General features: G+C 45.7%; 6 protein-coding genes and 1 pseudogene across 6 annotated transcripts; 6 read left to right on the top strand and 1 right to left on the bottom strand.

The window, feature by feature from the left end:
* Positions 1-2,326: 2,326 nt before the first annotated feature.
* LOC128712155 (peroxisomal membrane protein PMP34) lies at positions 2,327-3,715 on the bottom strand. The gene is made up of 3 exons (XM_053807048.1): positions 3,647-3,715; positions 3,521-3,581; positions 2,327-3,153 (listed from the first exon to the last, which is right to left on the bottom strand). Exons 1-3 carry the CDS (start codon positions 3,713-3,715, stop codon positions 2,327-2,329), a joined length of 957 nt encoding a protein of 318 aa, XP_053663023.1.
* A 407-nt stretch (positions 3,716-4,122) lies between these two features.
* LOC128714580 (28S ribosomal protein S22, mitochondrial) lies at positions 4,123-5,643 on the top strand. Its single transcript, XM_053809452.1, has 3 exons — positions 4,123-4,173; positions 4,453-4,594; positions 4,655-5,643. The coding sequence occupies exons 1-3, from the start codon at positions 4,141-4,143 to the stop codon at positions 5,641-5,643; spliced, it is 1,164 nt and encodes a 387-aa protein (XP_053665427.1). The 5' UTR covers positions 4,123-4,140.
* Positions 5,644-6,714: 1,071 nt separating this feature from the next.
* On the top strand, positions 6,715-8,885 carry LOC128715649 (zinc finger protein 43-like). Its single transcript, XM_053810560.1, has 2 exons — positions 6,715-8,396; positions 8,468-8,885. Exons 1-2 carry the CDS (start codon positions 6,715-6,717, stop codon positions 8,883-8,885), a joined length of 2,100 nt encoding a protein of 699 aa, XP_053666535.1.
* A 1,579-nt stretch (positions 8,886-10,464) lies between these two features.
* On the top strand, positions 10,465-12,238 carry LOC128715653 (TATA-box-binding protein-like). The gene is made up of 3 exons (XM_053810562.1): positions 10,465-11,343; positions 11,426-11,678; positions 11,811-12,238. Exons 1-3 carry the CDS (start codon positions 10,465-10,467, stop codon positions 12,236-12,238), a joined length of 1,560 nt encoding a protein of 519 aa, XP_053666537.1.
* Positions 12,239-14,497: 2,259 nt separating this feature from the next.
* On the top strand, positions 14,498-16,162 carry LOC128715650 (zinc finger protein 737-like). The gene is made up of 2 exons (XM_053810561.1): positions 14,498-15,522; positions 15,601-16,162. Exons 1-2 carry the CDS (start codon positions 14,498-14,500, stop codon positions 16,160-16,162), a joined length of 1,587 nt encoding a protein of 528 aa, XP_053666536.1.
* Positions 16,163-17,338: 1,176 nt separating this feature from the next.
* Positions 17,339-19,009, top strand: LOC128715668 (gastrula zinc finger protein XlCGF57.1-like). The gene is made up of 3 exons (XM_053810577.1): positions 17,339-17,452; positions 17,529-18,388; positions 18,457-19,009. The coding sequence occupies exons 1-3, from the start codon at positions 17,339-17,341 to the stop codon at positions 19,007-19,009; spliced, it is 1,527 nt and encodes a 508-aa protein (XP_053666552.1).
* A 731-nt stretch (positions 19,010-19,740) lies between these two features.
* On the top strand, positions 19,741-21,441 carry LOC128713254 (transcription factor grauzone-like; annotated as a pseudogene).
* The last annotated feature ends 263 nt before the right edge of the window (positions 21,442-21,704 follow it).

Raw genomic sequence — 21,704 nt, 5'->3', positions numbered from 1 at the left:
TAGAAAAAAAACAAGGTATAATCCTGTAGCGGCCTCGATGCCGCTGCAATATTGCTTAAGGGTTTGAAATGACGCGGAAACACGTTAGATAGTAGTTTGTACATAGAATATGCCTACTTTTATTCATCCAACCTCTCTGCAAAACACGGGAAAGTTCAGTCGGAGGATATATTGATACTTTGAAGCATTATTTGCCGCAAGAAATACTACTAAATTGGGTGAGAAATTTGTATGAAGAATCTAAAATAAACGAAGCTGTAAAATTGATTGCTTTACACACATACGCACGCGCCCGCGATCAAGACTAATCTTTTAATGTAGAGGAAGCACATACACACCTGATGGAGGAGTGGGCAAACTCACGAGTTAGGCAAGCTGTAAATTCGATTACCTCCTTTAGGGTGTACAAGAGCAGGGACAGGCGCGCAATAGGAAGCATAACACATAGCGAAAAAAAAACAAGGAATAGGCACAGGGAACAGAGTGTTTCCGTTAGCTGTTTGAACAGACCATTCAAAGCGGGATATTGTAATAGGAAAGACGCGGCCCCGATAACATAGATATAGATACGCTATCAAACAGACCAGAGACCTGCCGGGGATGGGAACGTTCCTGGAGGAGGACACAAGAATCCGGAACAATGTATAGAGTACTACAATTTAAGAGACGTCGATAGAGGAAGGATTTGATTTGTGCATGTATGTTTAGTTAGACTTTAGTGCCGGCATTTAGCTCACGGATACAAAAAATAGGTACATCAGCACACACAACCCTGTGTTTTTGTGGTTGCTTTATGTTTTTTAGTAGTTAGAGTTTCAAATTATTATCTCTTTTCCCGTTTCGCTGTCGAAGTTCAGGCAAACACAAAAACGAAACAGAGCGATTATTCGAAAGACTGTGGCTAAGAAAAAAGGTTCAAAGTTCCGCAGCGCACAGAGTGACAACAAGAAAACAGAAAACGAGTCAGTTACTAGTGTAGCTGCTGCACCTCTTGTCCAATAGCAATATTAGAGCACACTGTGCCGGTTCATAGCAAGTAACGGAACTATCAGGACAACGGAACCACCAGCGCATTCGCGAGTTAGGGTTTCAGTTTTGTGCGATGGAACTTATGCGGGGAGTTTACTAAGTTAATGAGTCAGCTCTGAATGTCGCTACCTATCCTACACCTTGCGTTTGTTCGTTTGTTGAACGCAGCATAGATTATGGGCAGAGTATAATATGTAATCTGTAAATAGTAAACAATAGGCGCTAGATACTACCGCACTATATAGAAACATTAGACAGAAGAACGATAAACCAATGGTGAAATAAGCTAAATCCGCACTACGACGGCTATAGGAGGGCGACAAACGAGCGGAATCCAACAAAACCTAGTAACACAACTCACAAAACACCGGACACTGCGAATGTCGTGTCGGCCCGGATATCGAACGGCCCCCTACTCCCATGTAATAACAAAATCGAACCGCAGTTCTAGAAATTAAATTCCGAAGAAACTAAGTTAATAAAAACGTACAGCCTTAAACTATTAAACATGTTTCGGGTTTTTTTCAATGCCTATTTACTCATATGGACTTTTTGAAGGGTTGGTGTCCTGCGTCCGCTTCGTTTTTATGTAGTTCACTTCTCTAGAGCATCCTTCGACGCAAACAAACCGTCGAATTGTGTATTGATAGTCGCACCCCGTTCTCCTTCCTTCCTTGCCGAAATCTCCCGGACGCACTTCAAATTTCGTATGTAACAAACCTCACTGAATATCCAATCCAATGAAAGTTCAATTTAATTTACTTTTATTTTCCATTCCTTCAACCTTTATTCCGTGTCCTATTTTTGGCCATAATCTACTTATTTTGCCACACAGGCGATAACTTAAGTGTAGTCAAGAACAGAAGACTACCGTAAATTAGCAGCATATCCTTATCAACCCTTCGTATTTGGAACCCAATTAAAGCTTACCCGAAACGCAATTAATGTGAAAAAGTCCACGCAAATGACCCGCTGTATCATTAAATGCAACCACAAAACAAAACAAAGTTTAAATAATAGTCATGAAGAGGAATGTCGATAAAGGACGATCATCACAGGATCAAAGGACAGAGTATGCTCCAAATGGAAAATGAATGATAAAACACTTTGTTCGTCAGAGACTAGACAGGGTGGGCTAATGGAACGCTAGTAAACCCTAATCCTTCTATCCTAAAGCAAGCAAATAGTCACCCGAAAAGAGGGACATACCGAGACAGAGAGAGAGAGAGAGACATAGTTGAATAAAGCCTTTGGAAAATGTTGGTAACCACCGGACGACGACAACTCCCGGTGGTTATCAATGTCGTACCGCAGTGACACCGCCTTTCGATAGCAGCAACGATGTGACAAATCGTGCAATCTTTTCGTATGCCATAAACATTAGTGCTGCGGTCAGAACTGTTTGCAGCAGCTTCGCTTCCAGTCCACGGAACAGTCCTGCTACACCCTGACGTTTTAGGATGATTAGCAGCATCTGTACCGTGTCTACATCGGGGGGTAGATTTAGGTTCCGGTCGGTATTGCCGTGTCGTAATTTTGTCTGCACAAGTTGCAAAGGGTACGTCAGTACGGTGGCAATCATTTTCGCGATCGCACCTATACTGAAGAACGTGATTGCGGACGGTGTCCTCGACGTTGCACCCGATGTAAGACGACGTTTAAGTGCTTCGTACACCATAAACTGAATGGCAGGATTAATGACGAGCATAAGAGAGGGTATAGCGCCCGCCCACAACCCTCGGACCCCCTCCGTTCGGGCGATGTACTGCAGACCATCGAGCAACCCGTCGTATTGTAGATCGGTGCCACCAGAACCATTTCGTTTGGCGTGCTGACCGAGTCCTTTCATCTTTAGTCGGGTGTTAACAACCCAGCAGGGAGTCGTCGTCAGCACGTTGACAACACCGGCCAGCGAACCGAGCAGCAGATCACCCAGCGCGGATTGCCCTCCGCCACGAAGCGCCTTCAGACTGTGGAAGGTGTAGAAGTAGACAAAGTTGGAGATGCACAGACTCTCCAGCACTGGAACCAGCCCACGGTAGAGTGTTTCAAAACCTTCCTCATCGATCAAATTACGAAGAATTCGCCATGTGCTAAGTGCTTTGCGCCGTTCCGGTTCTTCTACTGCAAATTAACACGTAAAAGGTAATATTAGTTGTACTGTCCCGTGGATTAGGAATGCCTGGTTTGGTCCATCAATAGCCCTTAATATTAGTGCAAGGTATTTCGATTTCAAGCCCCGTGAATGGATTCAATCAGATTTAAACGTTAGGATTGGGATGGCTTATCATTTCTTTTGTGCTAACACGATATGATGAAAGATAAGTAACATTAACTGTTCGATAAAGGGAACTTCCAATAAGTTGACCTTTGCCTTTCGCCGATATGTACCTATGGCTATAGCTCTGGTTGCACGCAATTCGCCAGGAAAACGTAAATTTACGTAATGCCATGCGAGGAAAACCTACTTCGGTCGCGTTTATTGACTTACACTGTAAACGACTGCGTACGGTGTCCAGTGGATAGAAGGCCGACATCGCAATCACGCTACCCTGGAAGGAGGAAAAACTTGTTAATTGCACTGTCGCTGGTGCACGAAGCTTTCTCGCTTGCTTACCGCTGATCCGGATACCGCATGTACCCACGATTGGTAGCTAAACACCTGCTTCAACTTCGATTGGGACATGTTGCTATCGTCGTGCTTTGGTAGTGCTAGCAAGTAACAATCTTTACAATCACGTTCAGTTAAGTATTGAAGTTAAACAAGTTTCACTGTTTAAATTCGCCTATCATACTGAACTGAAGACGACGCGCTCACACGCACACTCAGCCGTGTGGCTGTGGGTTGACCTTCCGCGGGCGAAGTAATTGACGCAAAGATGTGCACCTCTTGAACACTTTCCGCACTCGAGCCGTCTGAAGCAGCGGGGATTAGCCCTAAAGTCGCGAAATTTTTGCGATTTAGCTGAGGGGCGCAATGGATGAAGGAGACGCAATTTTCTCCGCGCTCATCATCCGTCAAACGTGCTGCTCGTCGGTCGGTTACCACACTGTACGTTTGTAGTTTTTGGACGGCACAAATCGCGTGATATGAACAGCTGCGCGAAGTCAATGTGGGACACCCAGAACAGCAATCGTGTAAAAATTAAGCGATTTCGTATTTTTTTTGTTTTCAGTTATAGCAGTGGAAAAAAACACAACTAAGGCTATACCATGCGTTCGAAGTTTAATATTATACATGAATTTAAAGTGCAAAATAGCAATATTTCATTTCGTTTGACCATCCACTGTGCTCTATGATGGGGAAGAAAAACACACTGTTTGACGTTTCGTTCGGTAATATTTTTTTCTGTGTAAATTTGCCGATTCCAAACAAACGTGCTACAAATTATACAATACTTTCGGCACATGTACAGCTCCAACATGTGGAAAATGTGGAAAGAACTGCGGCTGATGGGCAGAATTACCAGGCAAAGATGTGCGGCTCTCCAGACAAAGCCCACCATGTACCGTTTGTCTAGCTCCAGCACCGCCCAACCCGACAGTGAATCGTTCCTCATTTACGGTATGTTGGTTTGGCAACTGTGGTTTGCATCTGAATTGATCTGATTTTGCTACTCACCAGATAAGGATCCGGCTCCTGCGTTCATGCGGGACGATGTACAACAGATCCTGAAGTCCATCACACGTCTGGAGCTGGACAAGGTTTTCCGAAAACGCTCGGTAAAAGACAATACGGTCGAGTATCGCTTCATGACGGATGAACAGTTACGCCAGGAACTGCGTAAATCGATCGGAGATGCCCAAAAAATGCTACAGATGCCACCGGTCGTACAGGAACAGGAGGACATCCGTAGAATCATCTCGAAAGACGGCGCGTTGAAGGCACTGTCTACGTCGAAGTTTGTCTTCACCGACATTACATACGGTTTGAAGAATAGCCAGCGATCGATTGTGGTGCGCCATCCGGATGGCACTTTGCAGGAAGCTCCGTACGAGATGAGAAAACGGTTGACTCAGATCTACTTCCCACTTAATGGTCGCTCCATTCATCAGCCACCAATGTTCGAACACGTATATCTGCAACGGCTGCTCGAGGAGGGCAAGTACGAGTTCATCCTGGATCGGGCTTGCGTGCAATTTGAACCATATGAAAAAGAGTACCACCAAATCACGGCTAAAGTTTACCAACACATCAACGAGAACCGATCATTCGACGCATTGCGCTCGACGCGTCACTTCGGTCCGTTTGTGTTCTTTCTTGCCTGGCATAAGCTAATCGACGATCTTCTACTTGATATGGTCAAGCAGGACTATCTGCGGAACGGGATCGAGCTGGTCGTGCTCTTCTCAACGCTTCATGGTATCGCGATCGATGGGAGCGTGCAGCAGATCGCATTAGAAACCCAAATGCCTAGCCTATTTGATGCACCCGAAAAATCGATTGATGAGCTGAAACGGGATGAGCTATTCCTGGGCATAATCGAACAATTTGTGAAAGAGCACGCTACAAAGAAGGTGCAACTGAACCTCGCTATACAGGCGTACCGAGAAATGGCAATGGAGAAACTTCGGCTTGCCGAGGGCATAAGGAGAATGCATGGTGAGAGCTGAGGTGATGATGGGTGTGTTACGAAGCGGGGTTACATGTAGTGTAGGAACGAGAAAATAAAAAGAAAAAATGCTGGAGTTTCGGAAGTACACAGACTTGATGATTACATTGTGACCTTCGCATGATTTACCGTACTTCAGGTAGCTGGCTCCGTTAAGCAAAGGGTAATTAACACTTTCAACGCCGCATCACCCAAATTTGGTTGATGCTCGATGGAAATCGCCTTGAACGATTTTGACACGGCGTAGAAAGGGTTAAAGTAAAGTTAAAATCTCGCTCTGAACGAGTTGTGGCCCGGTTTGAGGGGAAGGATAATGGAGAAAGCGAAACAATTACGATCTCTTCCAAATCCCAAATAAGTATTCCACATGTGCGATTTCTTATCAATCTCGCTCTATGCGAGATTCATTCAATCCTTCTGCGAGACAATTGAATAGCTCTAAGTGCAAGCATTTTTACAACTTGTCTTACTTAGCTCAAGGCACGTTCAATGTTTCAAACGTACTTTCTTCGGAAGCGAGACGATCTGCCAAGGAGACATTTTGATCAAATTCGAAATTCGTTCGCTGGTGTTGCATTTTCGTACGCTGACATTAGCCAAGGTTAGTACATACATCGTCCTGTGCTGCGATTGCAATCGAGCTTGGCAGTTTTCGGAAAAATGTAAACAAAGGCGCTTCCGTGGAATAAAACTCCGTACGTCAAAGGGCAAAACGTCAAGACGCTCATCTATATCACTACCACCACCTTTGGTTGCCTTTGAGCAACAAGAGTTAAAAGTGTCAAGAAATTCTAACAAAAGCGAAGAAGTAGCCGAAAGGGATAAATTGGTGTCGTGCAGCTTGTTGCAAATCACGGGAAATATATAGAAAAGCAAAGAATGTAAACGTCAGCGGCCGCGCTCGCGATGAAAAATTGTGTGCGTGCGTGAGTGCGTGTGCAAGTGTGCGTGCGTGCGTGCACCTCCCCCGTGCGTGTGTGTGTGCGCGCGTGTGTATGAGTGTGGAAAAGCTTTTACGCCCACCCCGTGTTTCCCCACATCCCGGAACGATCCGCAACAATCGGCCCGAGAGATGGATGCAGCAGCAGCTCCAGCACCACCGATCGATGTTTACGATGTCATCAATCAAAAGGAATGCGGAATATGTCTCACGTTCCGAACGGAGCAGATCTGCTTCGATATGTTCATGCCTCGGGAGGAGGACCTGAAGGAGATGCCGTATCTGGTCTGGAAGCATGTCGGGTTACAGTTTACGCAGGAGACGGGCAAACACTATGTCTGTCGGGACTGTGGGAACGCGGTGTACGAGTTCAACCGATTCTACTTGATGGTTCAGAACGTGCACCAGGAACGGCAGGCGGCGGCCACGGTGCTCCAGGTGAAGCCGGAACCGGCCGAAGGATGTAATGCTGCGCCGGTGGAAGAGATGGCCCAGGGCGTAAATCAGAACGGTCATCATGGGGAGCTGAAACTGGATCCATCACCACAGCTAATTGGAGGTGCACCCGTATTGCAAGACGTTCCGGAGTATACTGTTCGTCCCGAAGCGAACGGAATGCTGCCGGGACGGGGTCTTGTTGGTGGGAATGGTATGACCGAGGATATGGGAGAACAGCAAGGTATGGCTTCGTACGCGACACTAAACGATACGGAACCGGAAAGTAGCCGAATCCGTCAAACGGTCACCACCGCCGCCGGCACTCCGAGCCGGAAACGGAAGAACCAAGAGATGGACGAGGAAATTATTGACTTCTACAAGCTCGTTTGTGACGTTTGTGAGGACCGGATCGAACACGGCACGATGAAGGAGCTAAACCAACACATGAAGCAGATGCACGGTGAAGAAACGGGACGGGTTTGCTGTCCGCAGTGTGGTAAAATGTTTCGGACCCGGGTAAAGCTGCTGGAGCACAAGAGTGTACACATGCGCCAAGACACGACCTCGGAGGACGATGTGGAGAAGCTACAATCGGAACAGATGGACAAAGAAATATTGGAATTTTACAAGCGCATCAGTTGCGAACTGTGTGACAACGCAACCGGGGCTACCGGTGCCGGGACACAGTACGCGACCGTAAAGGAGCTCAACCACCACATGCGATTGGTGCACGGGCAGCAGGCCGGTACGGTGAAGTGTCCGCTCTGTGAGAAGAAGATCCGCACGCGGCCGAAGCTGCTCGAACACAAACGCATGCACCAGCCAAACGCGCTGCTGGAGGAAGATTCTGGCAAATCGGGAAATCCCGGTGGTGAGCCAGGTCCCGAGCTGACGGAAGAACAGAAGCAAACGCTAGATAGAGAAATATTCGATTTCTACAAACCAATTATATGCGAGATTTGCGACCCGGAAAAGGTCCCACCTGGTCAGGGTGAAATGGCGGGAGTCGCGGGAACTGGTCAGGGAGAGTCGGCAGAAGAGGAGTATAGGTCACTGAAGCAGCTGAACCAGCACATGCGAACGGTGCACGGGCTGGAATCGGGTACGATCAAGTGTCAGATGTGTGCGAAAAAATTTCGCTCGCGGGTGAAGCTTGTCGAGCATAAGGATATGCACCAGAATCCAGAACGGTTCCGGTGCGGCGTGTGTCAGGAGGTGCACCAAAACCTAGAGGAACACATACAGAACAAACACCAGGAGTGGGAGTTTGCCTGCGAAGAATGTGGCAAGCGGTTTCCTTTCAAGAACAGACTCACCGCCCACATGGCGAAGGTCCATATGAAGAAGGACATTATCTGTGAGGAATGTAACAAACCGTAAGTAGTGATTGTTTAACCAGTGCGCAGGTACGATGAGTGTGCTAACGGGCATCCGTTTCTATTTTCAGATTTACTAAGTTCAGCATCGAAAAACACAAAAAGACGGTCCACGGTGGTGCGGTGTTCATCTGCGAAAACTGCCCGAAAACGTTCAAGACGCGCGTCTCGCTCGAACGGCACATGGAGGGCCACAACAACGGGGAGCAGCAGCCGGGTTCTGCGGCCACCGTGAGCTGTTCACTGTGCAACTCAGTCCTGAAGGACGAGTACAATCTAAAGGCCCACATGAAACGAATGCACGCCGAACAAACGCCAGCCACTTGCAGCACGTGCGGCAAAACGTTCAAATCGAAGCACAGTCTCAATACACACACCGCGAACGTGTGCACCAATCGGCAGTTCGGCTGCACGCACTGTGGCAAGCAGTTCAAGAAGCGGACAAAGCTGAAACAACACATGACGATCCACACGCGCGGTGCTGAATAAGCGAGTTATGGCACCCGTGTGCGGTTAAGCGAGCGAATTAACGTAATAATATTATTATGTAGTATAGTATGTACGTTTAGGGATTGAACTACAACAATATTACAAGTGGACCGGGAAGGAAGTTGCAGCCAGGCGCGAAATGAGGGGCTCGATTGTTCACTCAAACACCACTACCGACGGGGGTAGAGAAAGACGACCAGACACTTGGAGACGTGTTTGTGAAGCACGTTGATAAAGTTACGCTGAAATCACTCGTCCCGCTCGGTCGGTACTACACGAGGACAAGTTGATTGTGCTGGTGGACTCCTAAAGGGGAAAAAAGAACATAAAATAAAATATTTTTTGTTTTAGCGGCTTAGCTTTTCCGGGTGTTTGGGTGATGCTTTTTTAGAAAAGGAAAAATGATTCGGAATGACAATCCTCGGACCCCGCGGTGGGATATCTTTGACTAGAGATCGAAGTGCTTCCATCTGTTTTCCATTATTTATTTGCTTAGAGGCTTGTGATCGCAGAAAAGATCATAGTTCTCGATGTTATTTCACATCAGCTGTACTGTCCGAGTCAGTTTTAATAGTCAAATCCGCCAAACATTCCCAGTCGCCAAGAACATTAGTTGTGTAAGCAGTTATATCCGACCTTTCAGTGGCCATGTCCGGATATTTTTTATTTGTTTAAAGCTGGTCGCAGACTTTTCCATGAATCCACCGATTCTACCGTTTTGAAAGTATTCCGACAGTTTTGTCGAAATAGGCAAAAGTCGACGAAAAAAGCTTTTATATCGACATCGACACAGTGGGTGATCATAAAGGAAATTTGGAACTGGATTTTGTTTCAGGAAATATCATCCCAACATTTTGACCAAAAACATATTTTTATTTACGGATTCAATAGAATAGGTAGAAACAAACATTTATTAACTGTAATAACATTTGTACCACCTGTCATTTAACTTCTGCTCGAAGATTGTGCGCATATTAAAAGATGGTAAATATTATCCAATGCACAAAATATTCCCATTTCTTTTGAGAAAGCTCTTCCATTTAATTAAACTTTAAATAGAAAACCCATTTGTTTATTAGAAACTCTTTTCGACCACTGATTGTGTCCGTGGGATCGACGGCTGTGCACAAATCACTGTCAAAAATGTCAGTTGCCTTCTGTCCAATGGCGAAAGACAGAAAAGGAAGGGAAAAACTATTGTCTTTGATCATAAACAACAAATCGACAACAAAGTTCGACGCCTCGTTCTGCAAAAATTGGTGAAAACCCGTGTTTTAAGTGTGATTTACTAGTAGAGCGGTAGCGTGAGAGCTATATCAACGCGTGCATCATTGGCGCCGTGCAGTGGGCAGACAGGAAACGTATGATATTGGCCGAACGGGAACACTTTTCGCCGACCCGTGCCTAGACTCGATGTGAACTTGATAAAAATAGAGTGCCAATTCATTGACCACCCTGAATCGCAAACTGTACGCGCAGAATGAGCTTATAAGTGTTAAGCGGGCAAGCCTGCGGAATTCAGCGTGTGCCTTAAATGTAACGTGCAGAGAACGACGCAACTCCACACTCCGTAACACGAATGGTGGGTAACAGCTCCCTCATCAGTAGCGCCATTAGCACCTCCGGTGCACCCAATGGTAACGGCAGCAGTGGCAACAGTAGTAGCAACAGCATCATCACCGGTTCCAGTATCGTCGTGCGCAACGGAATTAGCTTCGGAAGCAAAAGCATACTAAATGTAAATTCGAAGACTAGCAACAATGTGGTGAACGTTGTAAAGGGGGTTCATATACGGCAACAGCATTATCCTAATAATCAGCAGCAGGCTAGCACTTCTGGTGTGGTAACATCTGCTGTTGGCAGCACTAGTGCCGCGAGTTCGGTTTCCAGCCACCATCAGTCCATCGTAGGCGGAATGATCAATCACAGTTCTTTGATGTTTGCGACGACGACAACAACCACCAATCACCAGCAGCAGCTGTCGGTCATATCGAACACATCCCCAGTAGGCGACGGCGAAGTAGTAGCAAAGAAGCCAGTGGTTCTCAATACAACCAAGATCGAAACCGAGACCAGCAGCGGCAGCAGCATCGTGGCCAGTACCACCAACACCACTACCATCACCTCCACCTCCACCACCAGTGCGACCACAACGGACACTCCCACCGATACGGATCCGACGGGCGCTACGGAGGTGTCGCTGGAAACCAAAGAACCGAACCCGGACAATGAGCCTCAAGAAGAGCAACCAGAGATCGACATCCTGATCAACAACGTTGTCTGCTCGTTTAGCGTAAGGTGTCATCTGAATCTACATGACATCGCACGCCAGGGGAACAATGTGGAGTTCCGGAGAGAGAACGGGATGGTAACAATGAAACTGCGCCGCCCGTGCACGACCGCCTCGATTTGGTCATCCGGAAAAATCACTTGCACCGGTGCTACGTCAGAGCCTCAGGTACGTGCGACTTACCCTTGCAACTTACGTTCCTTACACTAATCGTTGATAATCGTTGATTCTTTCGGGGTTTGCGTTGCAGGCAAAAATAGCGGCACGACGCTACTCACGCTGCCTTCAGAAGTTAGGATTTAATGTTAGATTTAGGAACTTTCGTATCGTGAACGTACTCGGCACCTGCAGAATGCCGTTCGGCATCATGATTGTCAACTTCTCGGAGAAATACAAAAAGGATGCCAGTTACGAGCCGGAACTACATCCAGGCGTTACCTACAAGCTGCAGACACCGAAAGCAACCCTGAAAATATTCTCAACGGGAAGCATTACCGTCACCGGTAAGTGCATTTGGGTTGGGAATGTAGCGAATGTATCGACAAAATTTTGTGCAAAATTAGCAGTAATTGGCGACAATTTGATGTGTTTTTTTTTCTCCATTTCCTTCCGGACCTTAACATAAAATTCGCCAGCGGCAAGTGTGGCCTTTGTACAAGCGGCAATCGAACAAATATTTCCGCTCGTTTATGAATTTCGTAAAAAACGAACCCCGGCGGAGAAGCTGGCAATGGTGAAGCAAGCGCCACCGGACTTCGATCCCCACGACGTCGATCATCTGATAGAGGAGGACCGCGAAGGTGCATTGGCAGAAGCGGAAGATCTCACGTACTGGAACGGAACGTCCGACGATCCAATGCAGCCGGACGAGCAGGCAGATAACCTCGAGACGTGCGATGAAGAGGGTGAGATCAGAAATAACACCAAAGCAATACACAAAATCAATAGTATTAGGCAAAATGGTAAGAAGCGTCGCCTGCGCCAGCTGCGCCCCTCCGGCCGGGTTGTGAATGACGGGGACAGCATGTCCGACGATGATCTGTGCGTCAGTGACTACGAATAGGGTGGACAAACTGCGCGAGAGTAACGTAACCGCACGACAACAATTACCAACTAACCGTGATTACTCACGCTCATTCGATCCCTACACTCCCCCAACCCAATTTAGTGTCCCCAATATAGGCGCACACTGTTGTGACCTTGTCCGTGTTGGTATTCTTTGTAGAGTCCTTTATCGTTTTTTTTTGCGGCCGAACGAATTGTTGCAGCTAGGCCCATTGAAGCAGAACGGAACATACGAAACAGTGAATTGTGGAAACGATAATTATGTGTTGGAAATCCCTGAAGGATCGAAAACGGGCCGTTACTAATCACTAGGGAGGTGTCTGCAGAAATCTAATATAATGAAGGGAAAAAGCGCTGCTGGAAGTACGCAAAACAACATCAACATACAGACATAATGCACTGAATCCTCTGTACTGTCCTCCAGGAGGACATCCAATCTGAACAAACTAGGACAGACACATTGCACAGTTGAAGCAGAGCAGCAAGATCAACAAGCAAACAATAATATAATAAGATCGTCAAGTGTGAAACGTACACAAACACACTTTCTCATTTCTGGTTCGAGCAGCATCCTAGCTTCTTCTTTAAATTGGTTATACATCCTTTCTTGGTGTCTAGGCCTGCATGTGCTATGTCTAACGGCTATGTGCTACGTGAGACATGTGCAAATGGCTATGTGAGACACGAACTATCTATAGTCTGAGGTGTCCTGCATGTGAAAAAGGGTGTCCTGCATGTGCGGTAGCACACTGAACTCATTTCTCTGACTCAGTTTAATTTTACCAAGTTATGTTTTACTTCCTTGGATTACCGGAATCCGGATGCAAATCCGGTGTAAAATGACGTCGCGATTTGTATGCATCGAAAGTTATGAGACACGGGTGAAGTTCATTGTTTCATGGCACATGCATTACGATCCAAGCACGGCGGATGTTGTGCTGCAGTAACCAAGTATCATTAACAGACCTAATTGTTTGGAAAGTTGTACGACACATAAGTACATGATATTGTGGACGATACTTTGTGGGGACAACTGCGTCTCAATAAAAGCTGGCACACAACATTCACATCTTTTTGACTCGAATTATGACAATGTGATGAAAATAAACACGAAAACAATTCGCCATCGTTTAAAAAGCACATCAGAGAAATGGGAGTTATTGAAAGGCACTCAGCGCGCATCCATCGTAGTCATCAGACTTTTTGGTGCGTGTTTTTTTGCCCGTGCCCGTGGTGTTGTAGGTGGTCAGCATAAGATAGAATATAAGGAGAGGCTGCTGCGCACGGTGTGAACAGAAGCCCAGTATCAATGTCCGTTGTTTAGGTGCGCCCCCGAAACGGTGTTTGAATTGCGCTACTATTCGGTATGTTGTTTCCACGAATCATTTATTTAAATAAGCATTGATTTAAGCATGAAAAACCCCCATCTGGAAATGTAATAAATAACTGCCATTACACTAACGATGGTCAAAAGCGCAACTCCGAGTGCAGTTGAACATTTTTCTGAACTTACGATGACTAAAATATCTCTAGACAGTGTGTGTCTGTCTTCTGCATGCATGAATTGCTTTCCACAGAAAACGTGTGCTGGACCAACAAGAATCCAGATTCTATTTTCGGCATACGCGCTGTAATGAATTTGAAATTGCATTTTCCGTGCTCACGCCCACGTGTTGCCCTCACTGAGCGAGCACGCTGACATATATCGAACGAGTATGGGAGCAGGCTATGGGAGGTGACGATGAGGGCAAAACAATTTCCCATAGTTGTAAATTTCGCGTAGGTTTTTATTTTCAAAGACGGTTGCAAATTCATTGCAGTGCACAGATCTTGAATTCGATCCTTTAGTTGGTGCTAGTAGTAGAGATAGTAGATCGTAGTAGAACAAAATGGATATTCCAGAATTGGCATTTGTTGTGCAATGCGATTATAACGATGTAAATGGAAATGTTTTGCATATATTGTAGTAAACGAATATGTGTAGGAATTCCAAATGATTTGAAATGCATCCGTTCATTCGTTCGGAGCCCATCGTGACAACACCACTCCAATCTGACAGATGACATTTCTCAACAAAAACAAACACTGTATCTGCCAACGTAACAGAAGAGGAAGAAGAAGCTTTTGGGCAGGGAGTATTGTTTTGGTGGCGTATTTTCTACCCAGCGCCAAATGTAGACGCAAGAATACTTAATTTTAATGTACGTTCGTGAATTTTAAGGCCGTGCTCGAATAGCAACGCTCTCCAACTCCCACCATGGCGTTGGAGAAAACGGGAAAACAAGCTCTCAAACTCCGTGGCAAAGGCGTTCCTTTGGAACAGCAGTGTGATGTCTGTCTTCGGAAGGAAAGTGCTTGTTTCGCCAAATCGGACCCCATATTTGATGGCAAAAATGTCCTAGCCATCGTTGCACAGCATCTGGACATTAAAATTACTCTGACCCGTGTTTGTCGCCATTGCTGGGATCGGTTGGAAGAGTTCGATGAATTCTATAGGATGGTTAACGAGCAGCATCATCACTTGCACAAGCCCCTTAAAATCGATCCATCCGACCGGGCGGAAGATCCTGTTGAAGTGGATGATGTACTCGGGATGGAGTTTGTAGAAATCAAACATGAACCACTGGTTGAGGATGATAAAGATCTAATGGTCAAAGAGGAAAAGGAGCCGCTTCCGGAAAGTGACTGTGACAAGCTTTTGCCGGAGCAATCTATGGAAGTGGACGACGATGGAGAGAATCCAATGAATGAAAACAGCACCAACTCCGCTCCTCCGTCATCTAATGAAAGTGAAGATTCCTATACACCGCAAACCAACAGAAGCGCCCGTAAGGTGACAGCCAAAAAGGACCCCAAGGTGGACACTGAGATACTGGAATTCTACAAACGGTTGGTATGCGAAGTGTGCGATGTGGAACGGATGCTGGCCGGGGAAGCATCGATCGAGTACGGCAATTTGCGGGAGCTAAATAAACACATGCGAAAGGCGCACGATCAGGTGATAGCAACCAGCATCAAGTGTCCGATGTGTGACAAGCGATTACGCTACCGGGCGAAGTTGCTCGAACATCGGGATATGCATTTGCATCCGGATCGGTTTCGATGTGTGGTGTGCCAGGAGGTGCACCAAAACATTGCGGAGCACATGAAAAACAAGCACCAGGAACGAACGTACTGCTGCGAGGAGTGTGGCAAGCGGTTCCCATTTAAGGCCCGACTTACGGCACACGTGAAGAAGATGCACACCACGAAGGATGTCGTCTGTGACCAGTGTCAGAAAAGGTAGGTAGGCCTCAATCTGCCTTGTACGGGGTTTGTGTTTTATGTTCCTTGGGAATTTAATTTTTACTTTTGTCGCAGTTTTAGTAAATACACCATTGACGACCACAAACGAGCGGTTCATGAGTCGAAGTTTATTTGCGAACACTGTCCGCGCACGTTCAAGTCGCGATTCTCACTTGAGCAACACATGGAAGAACACGTGGAGGGTTTGCGCAAGTCAATGGCCGCCACATGCGACAAGTGTGGCGTCGTGTTGCGAGATAAGTACACACTGCAGTCGCACATCAAGCGAATGCACACGGAACATCCGCCCGTTAGTTGTGTATCGTGTGGGAAGGTGTTCAAATCGAAGCACAATCTTAACGCACATCTCGCGAACGTATGCACCGAACGGTTCTTCCCGTGTCCGATCTGTGAGAAGCAGTTTAAGAAAAAGATTAAGCTAAAGGAGCATATGACAACACACACGAAGAGTGCGCTGTATCAGTGCCCGTACTGTCCGAAAACGTTCAGCTTCGAGACGCAGCTGTACACGCACCGGAAGCAGAACCACTACGAGCAGTGGCTGGAGATGCAACGGAAGCGCAAGGAGGGCGTTCGGTTTAAGGTTAACCGTGTCACGGACATGCCGGCCATGTGAACGACGATCGATGTGTATGGCTGGTCACTCACTCGACGCCCGACTATAAGTCGAATGCTCCGTAAGCTTCATTCTTCGATGTTTCCCAATGCTCCCATATCGTGCTTTGTTGGCGCGCCCAGTCATACGTTGGAGGTACGATCGATTATAAAATAAAGTTTTACGTAGCCGGTGGTTTATTGGAAGCAAAGCATTAAAATCGATGAAAATTGAAAAGGTGACGATTTGCGAGTTGTGTTACTCCACAAATGACACAAAATATCTGACTATGTATGATGTAACGATATGAATATAGTGCAACTAATGACAAAATATCTCCCTTTCATGGAACCTTACCTTATCCAAAAGTCCAATCAAAATGGCTCCAAAACCAGGAGAATCTCATTGGCAGTTCCAGTTTTACATTCACTCAGCACAGCGTTCTAATCGAATGTTTGGTCTCGACTACTACCTCAAATTACCTCCCATCGTAATCAACAGAATCGGCATGGAAAGAAGAAACGAAAACTCAATGTTTTGTTTTGTTTTCAATCTTCAGTACGATTACCAAACTCACCAAATGTGCAGCCAATCATAAGAAACTCTAAACACTTATGTACTTAGGAAGCATTGGAATCAATCAATCCAACATGATCGCAACCGTTTGCTAGCAATGCATCTGTACGTGAAATTCAAAAATAACAATGCTAAAAACATGCAAAACGGAGCATTTTGCTTAGAAATTATTCAAACTAATGACTGAATTATACGAGGCGGAAAAATAAAAAAAAACTTAATCAATACATCTTGTAATGTGTAAAATAATTAAAAATTGGATACAGTCCATTCCTCTTCTTATTATTCTACCTCCCTGTTCCGACGTACCTGATGGCTCTACCACATCGGAGCAACAGCCTCCAAACGTCAATCGTTTCTTGCCTTCTGCAAACAATTATCGTACAACAGTAAACAATGGCAATTGTTTCACGATTTTGTTCAAAATGCTAGCATTAGCGCCGGGTAAGTAAGTAAGACAATCATCTCTATTTTTGATCGGGAACATCTGGAGCAACCTTCATCTACTTGTGCATTCTGATTGTGACCAATACGTGACTATTCGCTGTTGTAAGGAGATTGTTTCTGATAGAAAGAGAGTTGCTAAATAGTGGAAAACATCATAAAATCCATGCTACTACCATGGCAACGGAATGCGAAGTTTGTTTCTCAACGACAGGATGCAAATATATGGAAGTATTCACCGATGCAAATAGACATATTGTAGGAATTATAGCGAAACATCTATGGTTTGAGGTGAGCACACGACCGGAAGAGTCCAATGTAACGTATTGAACCATTCCTTATATAGCAACCATCCTTTATATTACAGGTAGAGCAATCGGCAAACAACAACAGCTGGGTGTGTATTAAATGCTGGGATGCTTTGCAAGAATTTCACAAATATTACTGTGAGGTTGAAACCACCCGACAACAATACAACCGGGCGCTGAAAGATAAGGACGATGAGGATGTAGCCTCCGGTAGCATGGAACCGAAGTACAACACCGAATTCTTCGAGGTGAAGGTAGAACCACTGGAACTGTGCGATAGCAACGACCAAGATGATGAAAAACCATTGCAATGTGCTTTTGTAAAATGTGAAGAATTGATCGAAATCGATCCTACCGCTCTGACGTCGGACGAGGAAGCTATCCAGGGCAACAAGTCAGACTCGTCATCTGCTGATGATATTAAACTGAGGAAAAAAGCGAAAAAGCTCCCTATCGACGAAGAGGCAAAGCAAAACAAATCTATCGCTCAGAAGGAGGAGGATGAAAGTTTGATAAGCTTCTACAAACGGATAGTCTGTGAAGAGTGTGATATTAAGCGAATGATCGTTGGTGAGCCACAAATCGATTTCGGTACATGGCGCGCTCTATTGCGACACACCAAGGAGATCCATAGGCACGACAAAGTGTACGTGAAATGTCCGATGTGTGATTTGAAGTTGCGAACGAAACAAACTCTCATACAGCACAAGGATTGTCACGAAAATCCGGAAAAGTACCGCTGTGTACTGTGTAATGAGATACACCAGAACATGAAGGAGCATTTGCAGAATAAACACCAGGAAAGGCAGTTCTGTTGCGATATGTGTGGTAAAAAGTTTCCGTTCAAGAAGCGGCTAACAGTGCACATGAAGAAGATGCACGTCGAGAAGGACATCATTTGCGACCAGTGTCAAAAACCGTATGTATCCGCGCTTGGTTCCATTTCCTGTTGCAGTGTGTAATTTGAGTTCCCTGTTCTCTTTGCAGTTTCACTAAATACACAATCGAAGATCATAAACGATCTGTCCATTCGGCGCGATTTGTTTGCGAACACTGTCCGAAGACGTTCAACAGTCGTTTCCGTTTGCTGCAGCACATGGAGGAGCACGATGAAAGCCTTCGGAACTCCACCTCCGTGCCGTGCACAATATGTGGGCAGGTGATGCGGGACAAGTACATTCTAACCAGGCACATCAAGCTGATGCACACCGTACAACCGTCGGTGAGCTGTACTACATGCGGGAAAACGTTCAAGTGCAAACGCAATCTTTCGGTGCACATGACAAACGTGTGCATGGAACCGACCCGCCTGTTTCCTTGCACCATCTGCGGCAAGGAGTTCCGGCGAAAGAATAAACTAAAAGAACACATGTCCACACACACTGGCAAACCGGTTTACAAGTGTTCGTTCTGTCCAGAGACTTTTCGCCAGGATACGCACCTGTACTACCATCGGAAGAATGTACACTATGAGCAGTGGCTGGAGATGCAGCAGCAGCGCAAAGAAGGTGTACGGTTTAAATTGACTGAGCTAACGTAAGTTTTAAGTGCAAGGTAATGTAAGACATTATTCGAAGTGCATTTTAATTCATGCTAGAGACTCCAATTTCTATAATATTTAGCATAGGACAAGAGTAATTGAACATTTTTTTATTGTCGAACGGCCCGGCGGTATTGCTAATGATAACTGACTCTAGGATAGCTAGCTCATAGCAGCTCAGGTTGTAGTTGGGAGACGTTCCTTTCTACAAATCTGCACGGAAAGGGCATCTTGTCTTGAGTGTATTCGCTCGTAATCGTACACTTTAAATAGTAGTAAAATAAACAGAAGGTAAATTAACACGCAAAATGCGCCTCAATCCTGATTTTTCTTAGAACAGTAATGTCCATGAACAGTATGTAGAGTGCCACGGGCAATTGGTAAGAAATATACACAGCTAGTATACGAAAACGTAGTTCCCACACAAGTTTAACTAATAATGAACACGTGTTACTAGGCGATGTTACTCAAAGTGACTGTGGCCACTCCTGGGCTGCAAGGGCTTGTCCGTACTGTCTAGAAACCAAGCGCTTGTACAGGCAAAGCATAAACTAACAGAAACATTGAAAAACCATTAGCCATTATGCCAGTGGATTCGATTGTACTTGTGACGTTGTAATAGAAGCCCTAAAATAAATATAAAATGAAAAGTAAATGTACATAACGGCTGATTTTCGATTGAAACGTCTTACGTCTGCGTCGACATAAGACGCGCATGTGCCTCAATCACAATGGAGCCAGCGGATTGCACAAAACGTCAGGCAGATGTCAAATCGAAAGTCCAATTGTGTTGTGTGTTTTTGTTTGTTTAGAAATTACATCCTAGCGTAATTCCTTAAAATATTGTTGCAATTACTGGCAATTGAACGCAATGGAAGCCGCCACCAGACAATGTAGGACGTGCCTCTCAGTGAACGAGTCTGAATATTTGAGCATTTTTGCTGAAGAGAACAGGACGAAGAAAATTGACACAGTTATCGCTACACACCTTTGGTTTGAGGTACAGGATTTTGGGACGAATACGTATTTACGTGATCAGTAGAATTCATGTTTCCTTTTATCGCTGCAGGTAATTGCCACTGATAAGTGCCAATGGGTTTGCCAGACCTGTTGGTCGAAATTGGAAGAGTTTCACAATTTTTACGTCAGCATCGAAGAGACGCATAAACAAGGAACAACCTATGGAGATACTGATAGTGCGGCCGCCAAGGCGTCTTCTGCTTCACCAACGATTTGCAACGGTCCTGCGTACAATACTGAGTTCCTGGAGATAAAAGGAGAACCGTGCGATATCGAGGAGTATGATGATGATGCGTATAGTTTAACGGAAAGCAGTCCTGGAGGGAAAATATTATCCAGCGCCGATATAAAGAGTGAGGAATCGGAGGAGAGCGAAAGTGATTCGTCTCAACCACAGGTCGAAGGGACGCGAAAAAGAGAAAAGTCTACACGTCAGACTCGACAGTCGAAAGTTTCGAAGCAGTCGTCCGGTGAGCGGTTTGCAAAGCGTAAGGCTGGTGGACGCTTCCCGGCTGATCCGGAAGAGGACAAGAACATACTACAGTTCTACAAACGTATTGTCTGCGAGGTATGCGACAACAAGCGAATGATGGTGGGCGAATCACTAATAGAGTACGCGACCTGGGGCGAACTGTTGCGTCACACGAAGGAGCTGCACGGCCATTACAAGATCTTCGTGCAGTGTCCCGTGTGTGAGATGAAGCTGCGCACGAAGGTGACGCTGGTACAGCACATGGACATGCACCAGAATCCGGAGAAGTATCGATGCGAGGTGTGCGGCGAGGTGTTCCAGAACATGAAGGAACACATGCAGAACAAACACGAAGAGCGCCAGTTTAGTTGCGATCTGTGTGGAAGCAAGTTCCCGTTCAAAAAGCGGCTGGTTGTGCATATGAAAAAGATGCACGCGGAAAAGAACGTCACGTGTGATCAATGTCAGAAATCGTAAGTAGCATCCGGTTGCGTGCCAAGAGCGCATATAAAATGCACATTCTCTTTTTTGCAGCTTCACGAGATACACCATCGAAGATCATCGACGATCGGTGCATATGGCCCGGTTTGTGTGTGAGCACTGTCCGAAGACGTTCAAGATCCGGTTCCGTTTGCATAAACACATGCAGGAACACGACAAAAGCTTACGCATCGCCACGTCCGTGCCTTGTCCAACCTGTGGCCAGGTGATGGGCGATAAGTACATTCTCCGGCAGCATATCAAACACATGCACAACGAACAGCAAGCTGTCGACTGTGAGACATGTGGAAAGACGTTCAAGAACTATCGCAACCTGAAGATACACTTGACGAACGTGTGTATGAAACCGATCCAGCTGCATCCGTGTGCGATCTGTGGCAAGCAGTTCCGGCACAAGAATAAGTTGAAAGATCACATGGCGTCCTGTACGCCAAATTGAAGCGGCACGTTGTTACCTTCGACAGCTGCGATGCCCCAGATGATGTTCGGGGTATTCAAAATTTGTGATATTTGTGGTTGCTGAAAAGCACCGTTTAAATTAAATGTAAAAGTTTTATTTATTTACATTCTATTTTAACTCATTACTTTTTATGCTTATTGACATGGAGCTGTAGTAGATGTGGCAAAGGTTGCTTAGGCTACAAAGAGTGTAAATGTTTCTCCTTCCAATCATCCATCCATTCGATCCCAGTGTAGTTTAAA

The sequence above is a fragment of the Anopheles marshallii genome, chromosome 3 (genome assembly GCF_943734725.1).
Source record: "Anopheles marshallii chromosome 3, idAnoMarsDA_429_01, whole genome shotgun sequence".
Classification (NCBI taxonomy): domain Eukaryota; kingdom Metazoa; phylum Arthropoda; class Insecta; order Diptera; family Culicidae; genus Anopheles; species Anopheles marshallii.
Note: the sequence above shows the minus strand (reverse complement) of the source record. Positions and strands in the feature narration are given on the sequence as shown.